This window comes from Mytilus galloprovincialis, chromosome 13, assembly GCF_965363235.1.
Source record: "Mytilus galloprovincialis chromosome 13, xbMytGall1.hap1.1, whole genome shotgun sequence".
Classification (NCBI taxonomy): domain Eukaryota; kingdom Metazoa; phylum Mollusca; class Bivalvia; order Mytilida; family Mytilidae; genus Mytilus; species Mytilus galloprovincialis.
Window position 1 is genome coordinate 11,626,380 of NC_134850.1, and position 17,120 is coordinate 11,643,499.

Here is a 17,120-nt window from a genome sequence, read left to right on the forward strand (position 1 = left end):
ACGAATAGGGAAAAGGGAGTTAGTAACGAATAGGTAACGAATAGGGAATAGGGAAAAGGTAACGAATAGGTAACGAATAGGGAATAGGTAACGAACAGGTAACGAATAGGGAATAGGGAATAGGGAATAAGTAACGAATAGGTTACGAATATGGAATAGGGAATTAGTAACGAATAGGTAACGAATAGGGAATAGGGAATTTGTAACGAATATGTAAAGAATAGGGAATAGGGAATAGGTAACGAATAGGGAATAGGGAATAGGTAACGAATAGGTAACGAATAGGGAATAGGGAATAGGTAACGAATAGGTAACGAATAGGGAATAGGGAATTAGTAACGAATAGGTAACGAATAGGGAATAAGTAACAAATAGGTAACGAATAGGGAATAGGGAATTAGTAACGAATAGGTAACGAATAGGGAATAGGGAATAAGTTACGAATAGGTAACGAATAGGGAATAGGGAGTTAGTAACGAATAAGTAACGAATAGGGAATAGGGAATAGGTAACGAATATGTAACGAATAGGGAATAGGGAATATGTAACGAACAGGTAACGAATAGGGAATAGGGAATTAGTAACGAACAGGTAACGAATAGGGAATAGGGAATAGGTAACGAATAGGGAATAGGGAATAAGTAACGAATAGGTAACGAATAAGGAATAGGGAATAGGTAACGAATAGGGAATAGGTAACGAATAGGTAACGAATAGGGAATATGGAATAGGTAACGAATAGGGAATAGGAAATAGGGAATAGGGAATAGGGAATAAGTAACCAACTTGACGTCCATAATGAGACCCATCTTAAACCAAACTAAACGTTAATATCCTTTATACTAGTAATGTGGTCAAGAGTTATGCCTCTGAGTTATCTAAAAATTATCTGTTTCCGGGTGATAAGTACAGTACCTTCTTCATAAATATGACCATGATCCAATAGACTAGCAAATACAGGCGAAAAAATAAATCGACCTTACCTAGAGTTATGCCCCTAAGCTTCCTAATAAATGTGATTCATTGGCTTCTGAGTGATAAAAAAGATTCAAATTAACAAAATCGTTTGCTTTGCTCTTTGTTTTAATACAAATTCAATGTCGTTGACCATTTGGCATTACATATGTTGAAGTACGAATATGACAATAGACATATACCGTTCAAGAATCAGAAATGCTGCAGGAGAAGAACGAGATCACTGAAAAGAGGGAGAGAGAGTTCGCACTCTCTTGGTATCTTGGCTATAGGGGGTTTAACACGAAGATGTAGGATATAGTGAATGAAAAAGGTTGATATGTGGGAAAGAGGTTTAATAAAGGGCTAGGATCTATGAAAAAGTGGGAAATGGATAAAAATAACAAAATATAGATTATCTAATTGTTTTCTTGTATTGTTTTGCCCTCAAACACCTAATTGCCTAATTTGTCATATGATACCGTTTCCTATTTAATACAATATATGTCAACTGTTTGATGATCTATTTTTAATTCGTTTGAGTGCATGCAGTCAACAACCAAAGTGACTAGAGAGTTGCATTCGAAATACGAACAGAAGTCAGTGACATCAGTGACCATAGAGGTCACAGTCAAACAAGGTCAAACAGAAAGTTGTAACGGTAAGATTTTGTTTGTTTGCTAGTTGTTTTCTGCACACATTACTTCTCTACTTGTTGAAAGTGTTTTTAATTTTATTATACGTAAAATAGAGGACATCAATATGTGATTTGAATGCCAATGAGCCTGACAACTATCTATATCAAGGTTAAAATCATTCCTTTTAATAAGCTATACGACGCCACCATATGGCCTTCAACAATGAGAAAAACCCAAACCGTATAGTCGGTAATAAAGCCCCCCTCCCCGACATGAAAAATGTGAAACAATGCAAACGAATAAAAAAAAACAGCCTGTTTTATCAAAAACAATTTACGAACAAAATATGACAGACATGAACCAGCGAAAATCACTGAACTACAGGTTCCTGACCTGGGACAGACACATATACAGAGTGTGACTCGCACAACCCCCACGCGCTGTAACCGGACAACATTACAATAAACTGAAAAAAAATCAGTTGCATTTGGCTCAACTCAAAAGTTTGATACGAGGCACAAAAGAAAGTAACAAAAAAAAAAAATTGACACGAAGCACTGAAATATAAAAATTTTAAGTAACTGAAGCTATATAGCGAAAGAGCAATACAGTTGAAAATTTAACATCCGATGTTGGGAGGGTGTGCGGGGAGGAAAGTAGTTCTTTATTACGCGTGCATATGCGACCAATTGGATAATGCGCCATTTTTAAGTTATCTGTGAACCATATATGTACAAATATGAAATTTTCTGATTTATCAACCACTGGATACTTATTCATATCAGAAATTATGATTAGATATTGATGACGACATAACTCGGGGTTTTGACCTGATTAATTGGATATATAGAGAATTTTACGGACATTTGGTCTTTTCAGTATAAGTACTAGGTAAGTATTGGTTATATACATAAACATAAGGAGAATAAATCGCCCTCCAATCAACAGTGCTCCTCGTCACTATAATCATGACACTGCGGCGTCCCGTCACAAACAGAACTCTGATCGATACAATGATTATCGTTACAACGAAACTGATCAGCATGACAAATGGGACAATTCAATTCGTCAGATGCATCTTGACATTCCTCAACTTTGTCACAGCGCCAAGTACGTGGAATACAATGTATATCTCCACTCAGACAAGCGAACTGATCAGGAGAACAGGTAGGAGGATCGGCACACATTTTCAAGTCGTCTTTTAGGTCTAAATAAGTCGGACAAGCACAACGCGAACTGCCGTCTCCCTTAGCAACACAGATATGTGAACAACCTCCATTGTTATGTGCACACGGATGTTCCATATGCGTTGGCAACACGTTCAATGCAACATGAAGGTCACTAAGGCCCTTCAAGCGACCTTGGATGTAAGTACGGTCCTTCCCGTTTAATTTGTCCGCTCTGGACATCAGCATATGATCCCTGTCAATCCAGTACAAATATTTGCCAAGAACGGCCATTCCTTTGGGACTAGTAATCTGACCATCAACTAAAACTTTCCTGTTGCCACCCGAAAGGTCGGAACATTCGATTCGATTGAGATTTCCATCTGCCCAATATAATCTAGAGTTCTGTACATCCACTGCCAGTGGACCAGGTTTTCCTAAAGCTTTGGAAAACAATGTCATTCTTTCTTTGCCATCCATGGCTGCTCTATCAATTGTTGGAGGCTGTACCATGTTCACCCAATACATGTGTCTGCAAAATATAAATAAAATAACATTGAACAATATAGAGTGTGTGTGTGTCTCAACTCCCAAGAGAAATATAGATTCCATCACTGCAACAAGTGTGTTACCATATTTCTCCACTAAATACAGTTCAATTTCTATATCGATATCTAAAGCGAGGCTTGTCAAGCTTTTCAAATATTTAAATTTAACTGTCTCAAGTGCAGAAATATTGTAACACAATTTATAGTGGTGGAATCTGGTTCTCTAATGATTTTTATCCTTCCTTTTCACTGATTTGCAGAAATTTGTAGTTTTGTATATGTGGCGTTATCAGGCATGTTAACTGTTTTTCAAGACACCACAATAGAAAATTCAGAAAAAATCAAAGAAAATTTAACGTCATAATTAAATTTCGATTCATCATTTGCTGAAAACAGATATTTCACTAGCAATGAGAAATATTTTTTCTCACACCGCTGAAGAAATTTTGAAATAGCACAGATAATTAGAGAAATGTTTTTCTTATCACAAGCAGAAAACCCTAGCCGTATTGTGCACAACCTTTTTCAACTTTTGATCCTCAGTGCTGTACAACTTTGTACTTTTTTTGACTTTCAAACTTTTATATCTGGGCGTCACTGGTAAGTCTTGTGTGGACGGGCGCGTCTTTGACGTATTGCATTTTAAACCTTATGCCTTTTGTTATTCATTAATCATGTGTTTCTTTGCCTACACGTTCTCCTAGCTAGTTATTTGTATTGTAGTCCTATAATATTATGTTGTCAATTTAATGTTATATTTAACATTGCCATTAAAGTGCGAGGTTTGGCATGCCACAAAACCAGGTTAAACCCACCATTTTTTTTCTTTAAAAATGTCCTGTACCAAGTCAGGAAAATGGTCAATGTTATATCATAGTTCGTTTCTGTGTGTGTAACATTTTTACGTTGTGTTTCCGTTGTGTCGTTTGTTTTCTCTTATATTTGAGTGTGAATTCACATTACTATAACACATGTCATGGTACTTTTCTATCCCAAATTCATGTATTTGGTTTTGATGTTATATTTGTTATTCTCATCGGATTTTGTCTAATGCTTAGTCCGTTTCTGTGTGTGTTACATTTTAATGTTGTGTCGTTGTTCTCTTATATTTACTGCGTTTCCCTCAGTTTTAGTTTGTTACCCCGATTTTGTTTTTTGTCCATAGATTTACGAGTTTTGAACAGCGGTATACTACTGTTGCCTTTATTTTCCACTCTTTTCTTCAATACCAGAATAGTTGATCTGTACTTTATTGATTGTGTCTTCTTGTCTACTGTGCCATTTTGAATAAGTGTGGATTAACATGGCATGACAGGTGATATACACATAGCCTCCGACCCACTCTGTTTGGAGTTTGTACCCCTTAGTATTGTTTTTATATTGTTTAGTGTAATCTTAATGGATTTACTAGATTTTAACAACAATAAACTAGTATTGCCATTCATTGATATCATTATTTTTTTCATAAATAAATGTTAGTATCATGTTTTACAAAGTTGACCTTCAGTGTCCCGTTTTTTTAGGGGGGTGAAGTCTTCTTGATGACCATGATAACACCCACATATTTTTTTTTCAAATGCAATTGTCTTAAATTCTTTGATACTTTTTTCTTTCCAGGATTTTTGTCTCAAGTTCTTTAGGGCCTAAAATGCAAGTGAGAAGTTCAACTGCAGTGATCATTAGCTGCCCTATCAACTGTGGGGAAAGAGTTCCAACACAACTGGCTGCAAGGTGTGTTTAAATACTATCTTAATTGACCCAGATTGTCAGTTTTCCTGCTGAATGTCAGTGAATTTCTCCTGGTACATTGGTTTACTCTGTTAATAGAAACTGGCTGCCGTGATTTAGCGGAGTGACAGTGTGCGGAAAGAAGCCTTAAACACAATCAATTTATCTTGTGTACAATATCCCCCTTCCCAAGGACCATCTTCTTGAAATTTGACAAAATTACCCTTTGAGTGGATTAAGCACAATAGATCTTGGTTTCTCCTTCTCTCCTTCTATGACCACACCAAGTGATGTACCATCTAGCCGTGTGATGTTTATAACATTTCTCTTAGCATCGGTCCAGTATATAACCCTCGAGTATGGATCGATGGCCATGTCATACGGCTTGTAAGCCTCATTATCATTACGGACTATCACTTGTACCTGGAAAATAAAATATACAACGTTTAAAAATAGCTTCGAATGTTGATGATTATATGAATTTGTTTTTAACAACAAGATATCATATGAATATCAGGACATGTCAATGTGAAATATGAATACTGCTTTGTACAAGACTCGGAGCTCAAGGCTGAGCCAAATATTTATCTTGTTTGTCCACAAGGTTCTCATGAGTATAGTGGCAAACTTTGTTCTGACTATAAGCTGTACTATTAAATGCAGCAAGCAATTTTTAGCATATATAGAAGCTGAAAATGACAAATTTCAAGTCCTTGGTTTGCGAATCAGCTTAGGATCAAACCCTCTACCACTTAAAAAGCTAGGATTATTACATAAGTTCTATTTGTGTCTCGGTTGAATTGTACTATTTCACATTTCTGGTCCTTTTATAGCTGATATTCAGTAGTTGCCGTTTGTTGATCATGATGCGGTTGGTAAGTATTTCTCGTTTCTCTTTTTTTTTTTGGTCTGCTGAGGATAGTTGTATTAATGAACATCTATATATACTTACATTGGTACCGTTATCGGTTGACCTTTTTATATTGTTTTGTTTCCTTTCTATCCAGTATATATAATGATCGACTGGATCGTAGGCTAGTCCTTTCACATTTTTTAAATGAGGAATAGGTAACACTACTTCTGGGGTCTGTGGGTCAACATCATCGTTATCAATCACTAAACGACTAATCACTTTTTTCTGGCTAAACAGAAGAAAAGTCTTTGGAGCTGAAATAGAAACAAATGGTGAAATAAATGCTATTATGTTGAAATCTTAATGCATTCAAAATCTGTATTAGGTTGGAGGTATATAGTGAGCAATTCTTCAGATTTATGAAATTCCTTGAGAATATTCACCATAAATTTCGAATATCTGCAGGGGTGGCAAAGGAATATTACCAATTGGTTGTTTCAGATTCTAAAGTACTATGGGTAATTTTATTTTTCATATCTCAAAAGAAAATAATGTCACATTTCAATTGTTTAGGACATTTGTAACAAATCACATGTTTTGATGTACACTTTTGAAAATATTATCAAGAACGCATTAGATTCAGAAACAGCAAATTCAAACACATTCTTCAGTCAACACTTTGTTTTCAATGATCGACAAGAAAACTGATGATTAAGATTTTTGTATGTTCTTATTTATGCCTCAGTGTTCTCGTTGTAGCGTGTTCGTCTGAAGTGGGGGAGGTTGTAGGTTTCAAGCATCAGCAGGGTCAAACCAAGGACTATAGAATTAGTATCTGCTACTTCTCCGCTAAGCATGCAGCATTAATGAGCAAGAGCAAAGACTGGTCATCTAGAAGTCAGAATAATATGTCCGGGTAAGGCAACTTGTCTTCCTTCTGACTGTGAACTAGCACATTAATATCCGGCTCAAGAGCTTTGGTCTGGTACAACACATACCACATGAATATGTTTTCGTCCTGAATATGCATATTAATTTGCCATTGGGCAAGCAGCCTTCCATCATCATCTTCTTTATAATGTACCTACCTGAGCATGTTTTGTTATCAGCATTTAATCTATAATGAGTAGGACAAGCACAGTGATGACTCAGATTTTTACTATCTTCTATAGGATGTGCAAAACACAAGTGGGAACATCCTCCATTTTTGTCATGGCAACTGTTGGTTCCTATAAAACAAAGTGTTTGAAAACAGTTATTACTGCAACAAGTAACTTAATTCTGAGCAAATATCTATAATAAATTGCCGTGATAAGTGTGCGATAAAGGTACAACAAGCATTTAAATGTGTTCTTCTTAAAACATTGATGTGGTTCATAAGTGTTTCTCATTTCTTGTTTGTTATATAGATTATACTGTTGGTTTTCCTGTTTGAATGGTTTTACACTAGTCATTTTGGGGGCCTTTTATAGCTTGCTGTACTGTGTGCGAGACAAGACTCCATGTTGAAGGCCATTCTATGACCTATAGTGGTTAACTTTTACAAATTCGACTAGGATGGAGTGTTATCTCATTGGCACTTATATCTCGTCTTCTTATATCTACTAATAATTGCAATTTACTGTAAATTCAGAAGTGCAATTTACTGTGCATTTATTATTGCGATTTTGTCATTTTTTTCTTAAATGTGATTATAATGTTTGCAATGTTGAGAAAAATCCTATTGAATTTATATAAAAGTTTTCAAAATTTAAGTTTAAATTATTGCAATTATAACCCTGTGGCATTTTTTCCCCAATAATAAAAAGATTGCAATAATTTCTGAATTTACATTAGTCATGCTTGGTAAATTGTGATTAATGACAAGAAACCTAGTTCCCAATAATCATAAAATAATCACACACTTTAACATAAACCACAGTATTTCAGCTTTCTCCACTAATATTTTCCATACCTGCTTGTCTTGAAGAATGATAGACCAATATATCCATGACAACACCCATGTGATCTCTAAGTGTGGTACGATTATTTCCATTGGTCTTGTTTGCTTTCTCTACCGTCTTCTGCTCCCAGTCAACCCAGAATATGAAGTCCTTGTACAGTGTTAAACCCATGGGTTTGGGTACCTGGTTTGTAATAATCTGAGTTCTGTTAGTACCTAAAAAGAGACCAGAAAAATGTTTGGAATATTTCTGTGAAGATCTTTCCTCATGTTATCAGTTTTCATGGTTAGTGGGGTCTAAAATTTACCTGTTTTAAGGTTACACATTCAGACTCCATCATAATTGTCAGCTAAAGACCATTTTGTAGGATATACATGAAAACCTTTCCCAATTAAATTCTTGCGTTAATTGTTTCCTTTTTATAAAATTGTTTTTTTGTGATAATTGTTTTCTTTTTATTAAACTTTTCTGTTATGATCTTTTTTCCTTTTCCAATTACATATGGGTCATTTTCAAAAAATGTCGAATTTTGAAATTGAAAAAATTATTAAAAGATACTTATTCAAACAACCCTCTACATAAGCAAATCAAAACAAATAGTACTTTAAGAACAACATATTAAAAGATGCAATCTTAATGATGTCATACAAAAATATGTTGAAACATTTTTTGATCGGTGGTACATTATTTTGTCTATCCTGTTACCATTTTCAAAAGAAATTTTGGGTTATTAAGAAAAGGTTTAGATAAAATGTTAAGCTTGTTTTACGTAGACACTTAGATGGTTTTCAAGAGAATAAACTTATATATATATTCATTCTGTAATATAATAGATTATTTGCCAATTTAACAGGTTGTACTGAAAAATGCCTCTAAAAATTGGTTTTCAAAGGTTGTAAAAATTACCACCAGTAATGCAAGTCTAAGATAGCAATTTATATTGTTCGGCATTTTTTCACCCTTTCAAATAAACCCAACATCAAGTAAATCCCTCATAAGTTAGTTTACTTTTCTCTATATTTCATTGGTAACAGGAACGTACGTTTCTGATATATTACTATATAAAAGTCTATCCTGTTACCTTTTTGTCTATCCTGTTACCGATATCAGTATTGCACCTGCGAATGCTTAATTGGGAAGATTAATACGTTATAACCTTAAGATGACTTCAAGCAACGAAATATTTCATTCGTTTTGCACCTATATGTTAAGATAAAAAAATTAACGACGTTTTTGTCTACAATTGTCTATCCTGTTACTGTAACCATAGCAACCATAGTAACAGGATAGACATAACAGGATAGACAAATTTCTTCGTTTTTGATTGCTGTTGTGACGTAACTACTCCCTTTGGTGAAGTGATTATGTTTTTCTATTGTGAATTTGGTTTCCAACACGTTATTGCACTTTTTACAAGTATACTGTTGGTGTATTTAATCAAAATTGGTGGTAACAGCATAGACATGAACAAAAGTACGCTATATTTTTTTCACTAAATGTCTTGAAATTTCTTTTCTCTACACTTTCGTTCAAGAAAAGAGGCGTTTTAAATGTAAAGATTACTTTGCACTTTTGAGATCAACACCGACTGATTCAATATTCATAGGGAGAATAATTTCACGGCTGATTTAAGTAGCGGTAACAGGAAAGACATGAACCTCCTGTACGCAGATTCAATTTAGTTTGTAGATAATATGTTACATACAATGATATAGAAGCTACGATTTTTCGTTAGAGTAATATTAAACGTTCTTAAAAAGTCCCTTTTGCAGATATCAAGGCGATCAGAAAATCGCAAAAAAATCATTTGAAATGTGTTTTTCTGACACTGTACGCAGACAAATACCCCCAAAATGGGTCTTAAATGCAGTTTAATCTTATCAAAATAGATGCAAGGTGTGTTTATTATTAATGTTCTGAATCACAAATCCGACAAGCTTTCATTTAAACCATTACAACTGAAATTTCCATTAGAAATAAAAAAAGTTAGCATGGGTGTACTGAAAATTCGACATTTTTTGAAAACGACCCATATGTGTAATTCGCCTTCAAAACTAGCCCAAAAAGCTGGTTTTCATATGATTGAAAAAAAATATATACTTTTTTCAAAAAAGGGTCCTCTATTCTAAAAGAGGGACGAAAGATAAGAAATGGACAGTCAAACTCATATATCTAAAATAAACTGACAACGCCATGGCTTAAAATGAAAAACACAAACAGACAAACAATAGTACACAACATAAAAAAATTAAGAATAAACAACACGAACCCCACCAAAAACTAGGGGTGATCTCAGGTGCTCCGGAAGGGTAAGCAGATCCTGCTCCACATGTGGCACCCGTCCGGTAGGTCACATTCATGAAAGGGAAGTGGATTGTAGTTACGACGTAAGGAACATATCCGATATCATTTGTGAAACGGTTATTCCATAACGGTCAACCAAATCGTGATGGCGTCCGTAAAATTTACGAAGGGATGATTTCAACTTCACCATTTGGAACTCTTGGTTTAATAGCTTCCTTGTGAGCAGCAATCCCTCTATCAAGAAAATCATGATAGGAAATGCAAGCACGGGAATATCGTATCAATTGGCACTAACCCGTAATTATAATCATAATTTTTAAGCATACCATTAATGTTTGCTGATTCAATCATGGCTTTGTCAATACTCGCCCAGAAGATCTTTTTCTCTGTGAAATCTATAGTTATAGCATGAACTTTGCCTATATCCTCAACAGCAACCTGTCTGCCTGTTCCGTCTAATGCTGCTCTCTCAAGCCTGGCTGGTTCAGACCAGTCCGTCCAGTATATGTGCCTTGTAAAATGAAAGTACAAAGTTTTCATGGATTTTCAGAATAATTCTTGCTGGAAAATTGCATCTCCACTGAGTCTGGTTGAAATATTTTACAATCCTTTATAATAATTCCTTGGATTCCAGTTTTTATGGATTTCGGGGGAAATAGTGAAACATGAATTAAGTCATTCAATGAAATACAAATTTAGTATAGGCTTGTCTGAAGACATTTGCAAAACCAAGAAATCAAATATCCACCAAATGTTCATTTTCCATCAATCCACAAAAACAAATAAGTCAACAGTAAGTTTGTCATTTATAATCAGTCATTTGCCTTAGTGGCTGACCTTTATGGTTATTGTTGGGGTTTGTGTTGCTCAACCTTTAGTTATATTTGTTGTGTTTTGTATACTGCTGTCTTTTTCTTTTTTTTTTCTGCAATGGAGTTGTGGCTTCTTTTTCCACTTATGAAATCAAATATCCCCATGGTATTCTTTAATTTCTTAAGGCCTTTTTCTATATTTGTTAACCAATTATTTTCTATTCTGTAAACCCAACATGCCCAAAAGAGACTTTCATATATTTCAATGTGCAACAATTCTCATGACAAATGTGAACACAAGCGGATAGAAAAAAAATAGTAGTTTCGGAATACCAACAAAAGTTAGTACCCCACATCATTTCAGGTCAACCAAACACAAAATCGACATACCCATTAGCTGGATCAATAGCTAAAGCTCTTGGCTGATGTAGATCTTTCCATACAATAACTCTCCGAGATGTACCATCAGTCCTAGCCACTTCAATTCGCTTAGATCCAGTATCTACCCAATAGATATTTTTAGCCACCCAATCTACCACCATGTCCTCTGGATATTCTAGACCATACTGAATCACCTTTTCTACTGCACTACCATTCATAAAAGCTCGGCTTATTGTCTGCAATGAACAAAATACATATTAAAATCCATATTTATTTCATCTTACTATAAAATATGTATTATTTTCATCTTACTATAAAATACATATTGTTTTCATCTTACTATAAAATACAATTTTTTTTTCATCTTAGTACTATAAAATACATAAGTATTTCATCCTAGAATGAAAAGTATACTTATTTTATCCGACAGTTGAATACATGACTATTTCATTCAATAGTTAATTACATGAATTGTAATTATGAAGATAGTTAACTACAAGTTATGTATATTTATTTCACCCGACAGTGAAATACATTAATTGTAACTATTTCATTCGACAGTTACATATTAATTTCATGTTATAAAAATAGGGAGGGTGGTAGGAGATTTCTATAAATATTTCCACCTTTTGATTCTATTTTTCTTCTGATCGAAATTAAAAATCACATATTTTTTAAGTACGGACATCAAGTTATTGGACATGCATTTTAGACACTTGTATCACAACTAAATGGGTGAAGATTTCTTAGAACTAGAGGCTCTAAACAGTCTGTGTCGCTCACCTTGGTCTCTGTGCATATCAAACTAAGGACACATATACGTTTTTTTTGACAAAATTGTGTTTTGGTGATGGTGATGTGTTTGTAGATCTTACTTAACTGAACATTTTTGCTGCTTACAATTATCTCTATTTATAATAAACTTGTCCCAGTAGTTAGTGGAAAATGTTTTGCAAAAATTTACAAAATTTATGAAAATTGTTAAAAATTGAATATAAAGGGCTATACTCCATAAGGGGTCAATTGACCATTTTGTTCATGTTGACTTATTTTCAGATCTTATTTTGCTGTTTACAGTTTATCTCTATCTATAATAAAATTCAAGATAATAACCAACCAGATGCTCCGCAGGGCGCAGCTTTATACGACCGCAGAGGTCGAACCCTGAACAGTTGGGGCAAGTATGGACACAACATTTAAGCTTGATACAGCTCTGAATTTGGATTGTGATTAAATAGTTGACACACCATAGGTTTCTGACACAGAATGAATGTGGTCTAAGAACTTAAACTTAAAAACTTTAAAATTTGAATTGGACTTTTACCTATTATGGTCCAATATCCAAAATCAGCATATTATAGAACCCCAAGAATTCAATTTTTGACGAAATCAAATAATGTTCAATTTTAGACCCTTTAGACCTCAATGTGGACCAATTTGATAACCGGGCCCAAATATTAAAAATCTAAATACATGGTTAGATTTAGCATATTGAAGAACCCCATATATTAATTTTTTGTTGAAATCAAACAAATAGTGAAAGTTTAATTTTTGACCCTTTGGACCTTAAAGTAGACCAATTTGAAAACGGGACAATACTGTGAATATTTCTTGCTTTTGCGCAAAACTGTGCAATTGAGAAAATGTCTTACTATTGCGCAATATTGTGCAATTAGATATTTCTTGCTAATGCGCAATACTGTGCAATTAAAGATTTCTTATTGCACAATACTGTGCAATTGAAAATTTCTTGCTATTGCACAATACTGTGCAATTGAAGATTTCTTGCTATTGCGGAATACTGTGCAATTGGAAATTTCTTGCTATTGCACAATACTTAATATAATAATTTTGGACCCCGATTTGGACCAACTTGAAAACTGGGCCCATAATAAAAAATCTAAGTACATGTTTAGATTCAGCATATCAAGGAACCCCAAGAATTCAATTTTTGTTAAAATCAAGCAAAGTTTAATTTTGGACCCTTTGGACCTTAATGTAGACCAATTTGAAAACAGGACAAAAAATTAAGAATCTGAATACACGGTTAGATTTAGCGTATCAAAGAACCCCAATAATTCATTTTTTGATGAAATCAAACAAAGATTAATTGTGGACCCTTTTGGCCCCTAATTCGTTGGGACCAAAACTCCCTAAATCAACCCAAACCTTCCTTTTGTGGTCATAAACCTTGTGTTAAAATTTTATAGATTTCTATTAACTTATACTAAAGTTATTGTGCAAAAACCAAGAAAAATGCTTATTTGGGTCCTTTTTGGCCCCTCATTCCTAAACTGTTGGGACCAAAACACCCAAAATCAATCCCAACCTTCCTTTTATGGTCATAAAGCTTGTGTTCAAATTTCATAGATTTCTATTTACTTTTACTAAAGTTAGAGTGCGAAAACCAAATGTCTTTGGACGACGACAACGACGACGACAACGACGACGCCAACGACGACGCCAACGAGATATCAATATATGACCAAAAAATTTTCAATTTTTTTGCGGTCGTATAAAAAGCTGCAAAATTTTCTTAAAATTACAAATTCAGGGGCAGCAACCCAACAACAGGTTGCCTGAGTGGTCTGAAAAGTTCAGAGCAGATAGATCTTGACCTAATGAACAATTTTATGTAGTCAGATTTGCTTTAACTGCTTCAGTTTCAGAGATATGAGCCAAAAACTGCATTTTACCATATGTACTATTTTTAGCCATGGAAAGCCATCTTGGTTCGCGGGCGGGGTTATCGGACACATATTTAAAACTAGATACTTTAATAATGATTGTGGACAAGTTTGGTTAAATTTGTCCTAGTAGTTTCAGAGGAAACGATTTTTGTAAAAGATAACAAAAAATTAAGAAAAATTGTTAAAAACTGACTATAAAGGGCAATAACTCCTTAAGGGGTCAACTGACCATTTTCGTCATGTTGAATTATTTGTAGATATTTATTTGCTGAACATTATTGCTGTTTACAGTTTATCTTTATCTATAATAACATTCAATGATGATTGTGGCCAAGTTTGGTTAAATTTGGCCCAGTAGTTTCAGAGGAGAAGATTTTTGTAGAAGTTAATGACGACGGACGACGACGACAGATGCCGGGCGCCAAGTGATGAGAAAATTTCACTTGGCCCTTTGGGCCAGGTGAGCTCAAAATTGCTTGAACATTGAAGTATTTGTCTTTTTCTTATTTTATTGTTGGCAGGTAAAACAAAATGGTTCTGATTCCCACATACATTCATATTTGCAACAGGCAAAATTCATAACAAAACAGCCTTAATTTTAAAACACATTGAAGAAAAATAATGCTCATACTCTCTCTGTTGCGTCTGTCCAATAGATCCTATTGTCATTAATATCGTAATCTATGGCAATAGGAGCTTCCTTGATCCCTCGGATTGGGATTGGTCGGATTCTGTGATTGGATTCCAGCGATAGTCTCTTGATGTTCTGCTGCCCGCTGAATATAAGGAAGGCCTCGGGTATAATACATGTCTTACTGTAACCACTGAGCTCTAGCCCCATTGGGCAAGCACATACTGATTTATTAGGGGTAATTAGACAAAGATGGCTGCATTCTCCATTGTTGTGAGCACATGGGTTGGTGCCTAGAATTAAAATCATTAAAATATATTATTGAAACATAAAATTGCAAAACATACAAAAGATCATACAAAAGATTTTTTGAATGTTTCAGATTTTGTCATGTTTTGGTCTTAAATAAATGGGTTTTGCTTATTGTTAAAGGCAATCCAGTGATCTGTAGTTGCTTTTATCTGATTTCTAAGGTCTGACAAGCTTGGTGATTTTTAACTAAAACTGATGAGGTATACAAGTTTGGAACATCTGTGAGGCCCCTCACAAATTATTTGACAATATAATCATATAATCATTTATTAATCTTTAAATATGATAATCAAATTATCAAAAATACAGTCCTAGATTAACAAATTATCATGAAATATTTGGCCTGGCAATCAAATAAACACACATTATCTAAAACCTAATGAAGAGGCTTATCTGTAAACACGTTGCCTTCTGTTTCCTTTAAATTTATAGACAACAGGATTCAAAGAACCTAAATCCCTAAATGGAAAAGAAAACTTTGTTATTTATGTTTTTCAATATCGTTAATACTACGACAAGAAGAGATAAGCAAACAGTTTTCAAATCTTTCATCTTAAATTTTGATAGCATTATTTGTATGAAGATTTTACTAAAACGGCAATCTTTTATCTCACATTTTTGGGTCATGTTTCTCAACAATAGCAATAATAAATGCACTTGATAAGTTCTAAATCAAAAGAATATAAATCCTATCTAGAAAACGATGTTACCTTCAATTTTGACTAGGTTGACTGCCTTCAGTCCCATTAGATCTGATAGTTGGTCAACAATGGTCTTCCTATCAATGCCTGACCGTTTATCAACACGTTCTATTGACCGTGTCTGCCAATCGGTCCAATAGATGTAATCACCTGTAATGTTAATTCTTTTATTGATACAAAATCACAAATACAAGACATATATAGATATATATGTGACTGGGTCCTCCAGCCCCAACAAAAAAAAATAAAATAATATAATTCAATTTGGCTTGCTTTACCACCCCTAAGTTATAGTGTCTACCCTATAGATTATTTTAAAAAGCACTATTCCAGTCAGAACCTTCATCCTGTTGAAACCAATTTTAAACTGTTTGAAAAAATACTCAAATAATACATAACTGAAGGTAGAAATTTCCTTTACCATCAGTCTTCCAACAGTCATTTTATCACAAGCCAAGTAGTCAGCACGTTTTGTGCTGACATGAATTGTCATTGATTTGGTAATATTTATAAATTTACTGTTTACAAATTTTTAAATTTTTTGAAATACTAAGGCTTTTCTACCTCAGGCATAGATCACCTTAGCTGTATTTGGCAAAACTTTTAGGAATTTGGTTCTCAATGCTCTTCAACTTCGTACTTCATTTGTCCTTTTCAACTTTTTTGGATTCGAGCGTCACTGATGAGTCTTTTGTAGACGAAACGCGCGTCTGGCGTATATACTAAATTTAGTCCTGGTATCTATGATGAGTTTATTTTCTACTACCGTTACGATCAAATTGGTTAAAAATTTAGAAATTTGTCCAAACGATTTCAAAATTAGTCAATCAATTTTTTGTTCCTCATAAAGAAAATGAGCATTTTGTCGTCATGCACCAAAAATAGACATGATAAATGTTAAGGTCATTTGGCAAGATTTTATACCATTACTTATTAGTAAAATAATAAGACGAAGAAGTATGAAAAAATATTGGTGTAAACAAAACTATAACCAATTGAACCATAATTTTTTTTCTCATGAACTTACCTAACAAACTAAATCCAAACAAATGAGGTACATTTTTATTGACTAATACACGTCTCCCTGTCCCGTCATAATTGGCCACTTCTATTTTATCAAAACTAGCGTCCCCCCAATATATCTTCATCTCAGCGTGATCCACTGCGATCCCATTAGGCCAACCTAATGATGAGTTAACCAGAGCCAACCGACCAGAACCATCCATGTTAGCTCGTTCTATTTTTGGTTTCTTTCCCCAATCTGTCCAGTACATGTATCTGAAACAGAAAAAAAAATGTTATATAGAGATTGCAGTTAGGTAATTTATTTGATTGATTGTTGGTGTTTTAACACCATTTTTGGCGCCCAGCCTTTATTGGTGGAGGAAGACGTAGTGCAAGGAGAAAAAAACATTGACCTTTGATAGGGAAACTTAAAACCCTAGTCAATATAACATCA

The 17,120-nt window shown here is 34.2% G+C and overlaps 1 protein-coding gene across 1 annotated transcript in view; it reads right to left on the bottom strand.

The window, feature by feature from the left end:
• Positions 1-1,065: 1,065 nt before the first annotated feature.
• The window catches only part of LOC143057410 (low-density lipoprotein receptor-related protein 6-like), a 67,656-nt gene continuing 51,601 nt past the window's right edge, over positions 1,066-17,120 (bottom strand). The window contains exons 9-18 of the mRNA XM_076230714.1: positions 16,689-16,939; positions 15,671-15,811; positions 14,649-14,941; positions 11,337-11,563; positions 10,461-10,645; positions 7,842-8,045; positions 6,976-7,116; positions 5,987-6,201; positions 5,258-5,457; positions 1,066-3,290 (exon numbers count right to left, since the gene is read on the bottom strand). Coding sequence (XP_076086829.1) covers positions 2,534-3,290; positions 5,258-5,457; positions 5,987-6,201; positions 6,976-7,116; positions 7,842-8,045; positions 10,461-10,645; positions 11,337-11,563; positions 14,649-14,941; positions 15,671-15,811; positions 16,689-16,939 — 2,614 coding nt within the window. The 3' untranslated portion in view covers positions 1,066-2,533. The remainder of the gene's footprint in view (positions 3,291-5,257; positions 5,458-5,986; positions 6,202-6,975; positions 7,117-7,841; positions 8,046-10,460; positions 10,646-11,336; positions 11,564-14,648; positions 14,942-15,670; positions 15,812-16,688; positions 16,940-17,120) is intronic.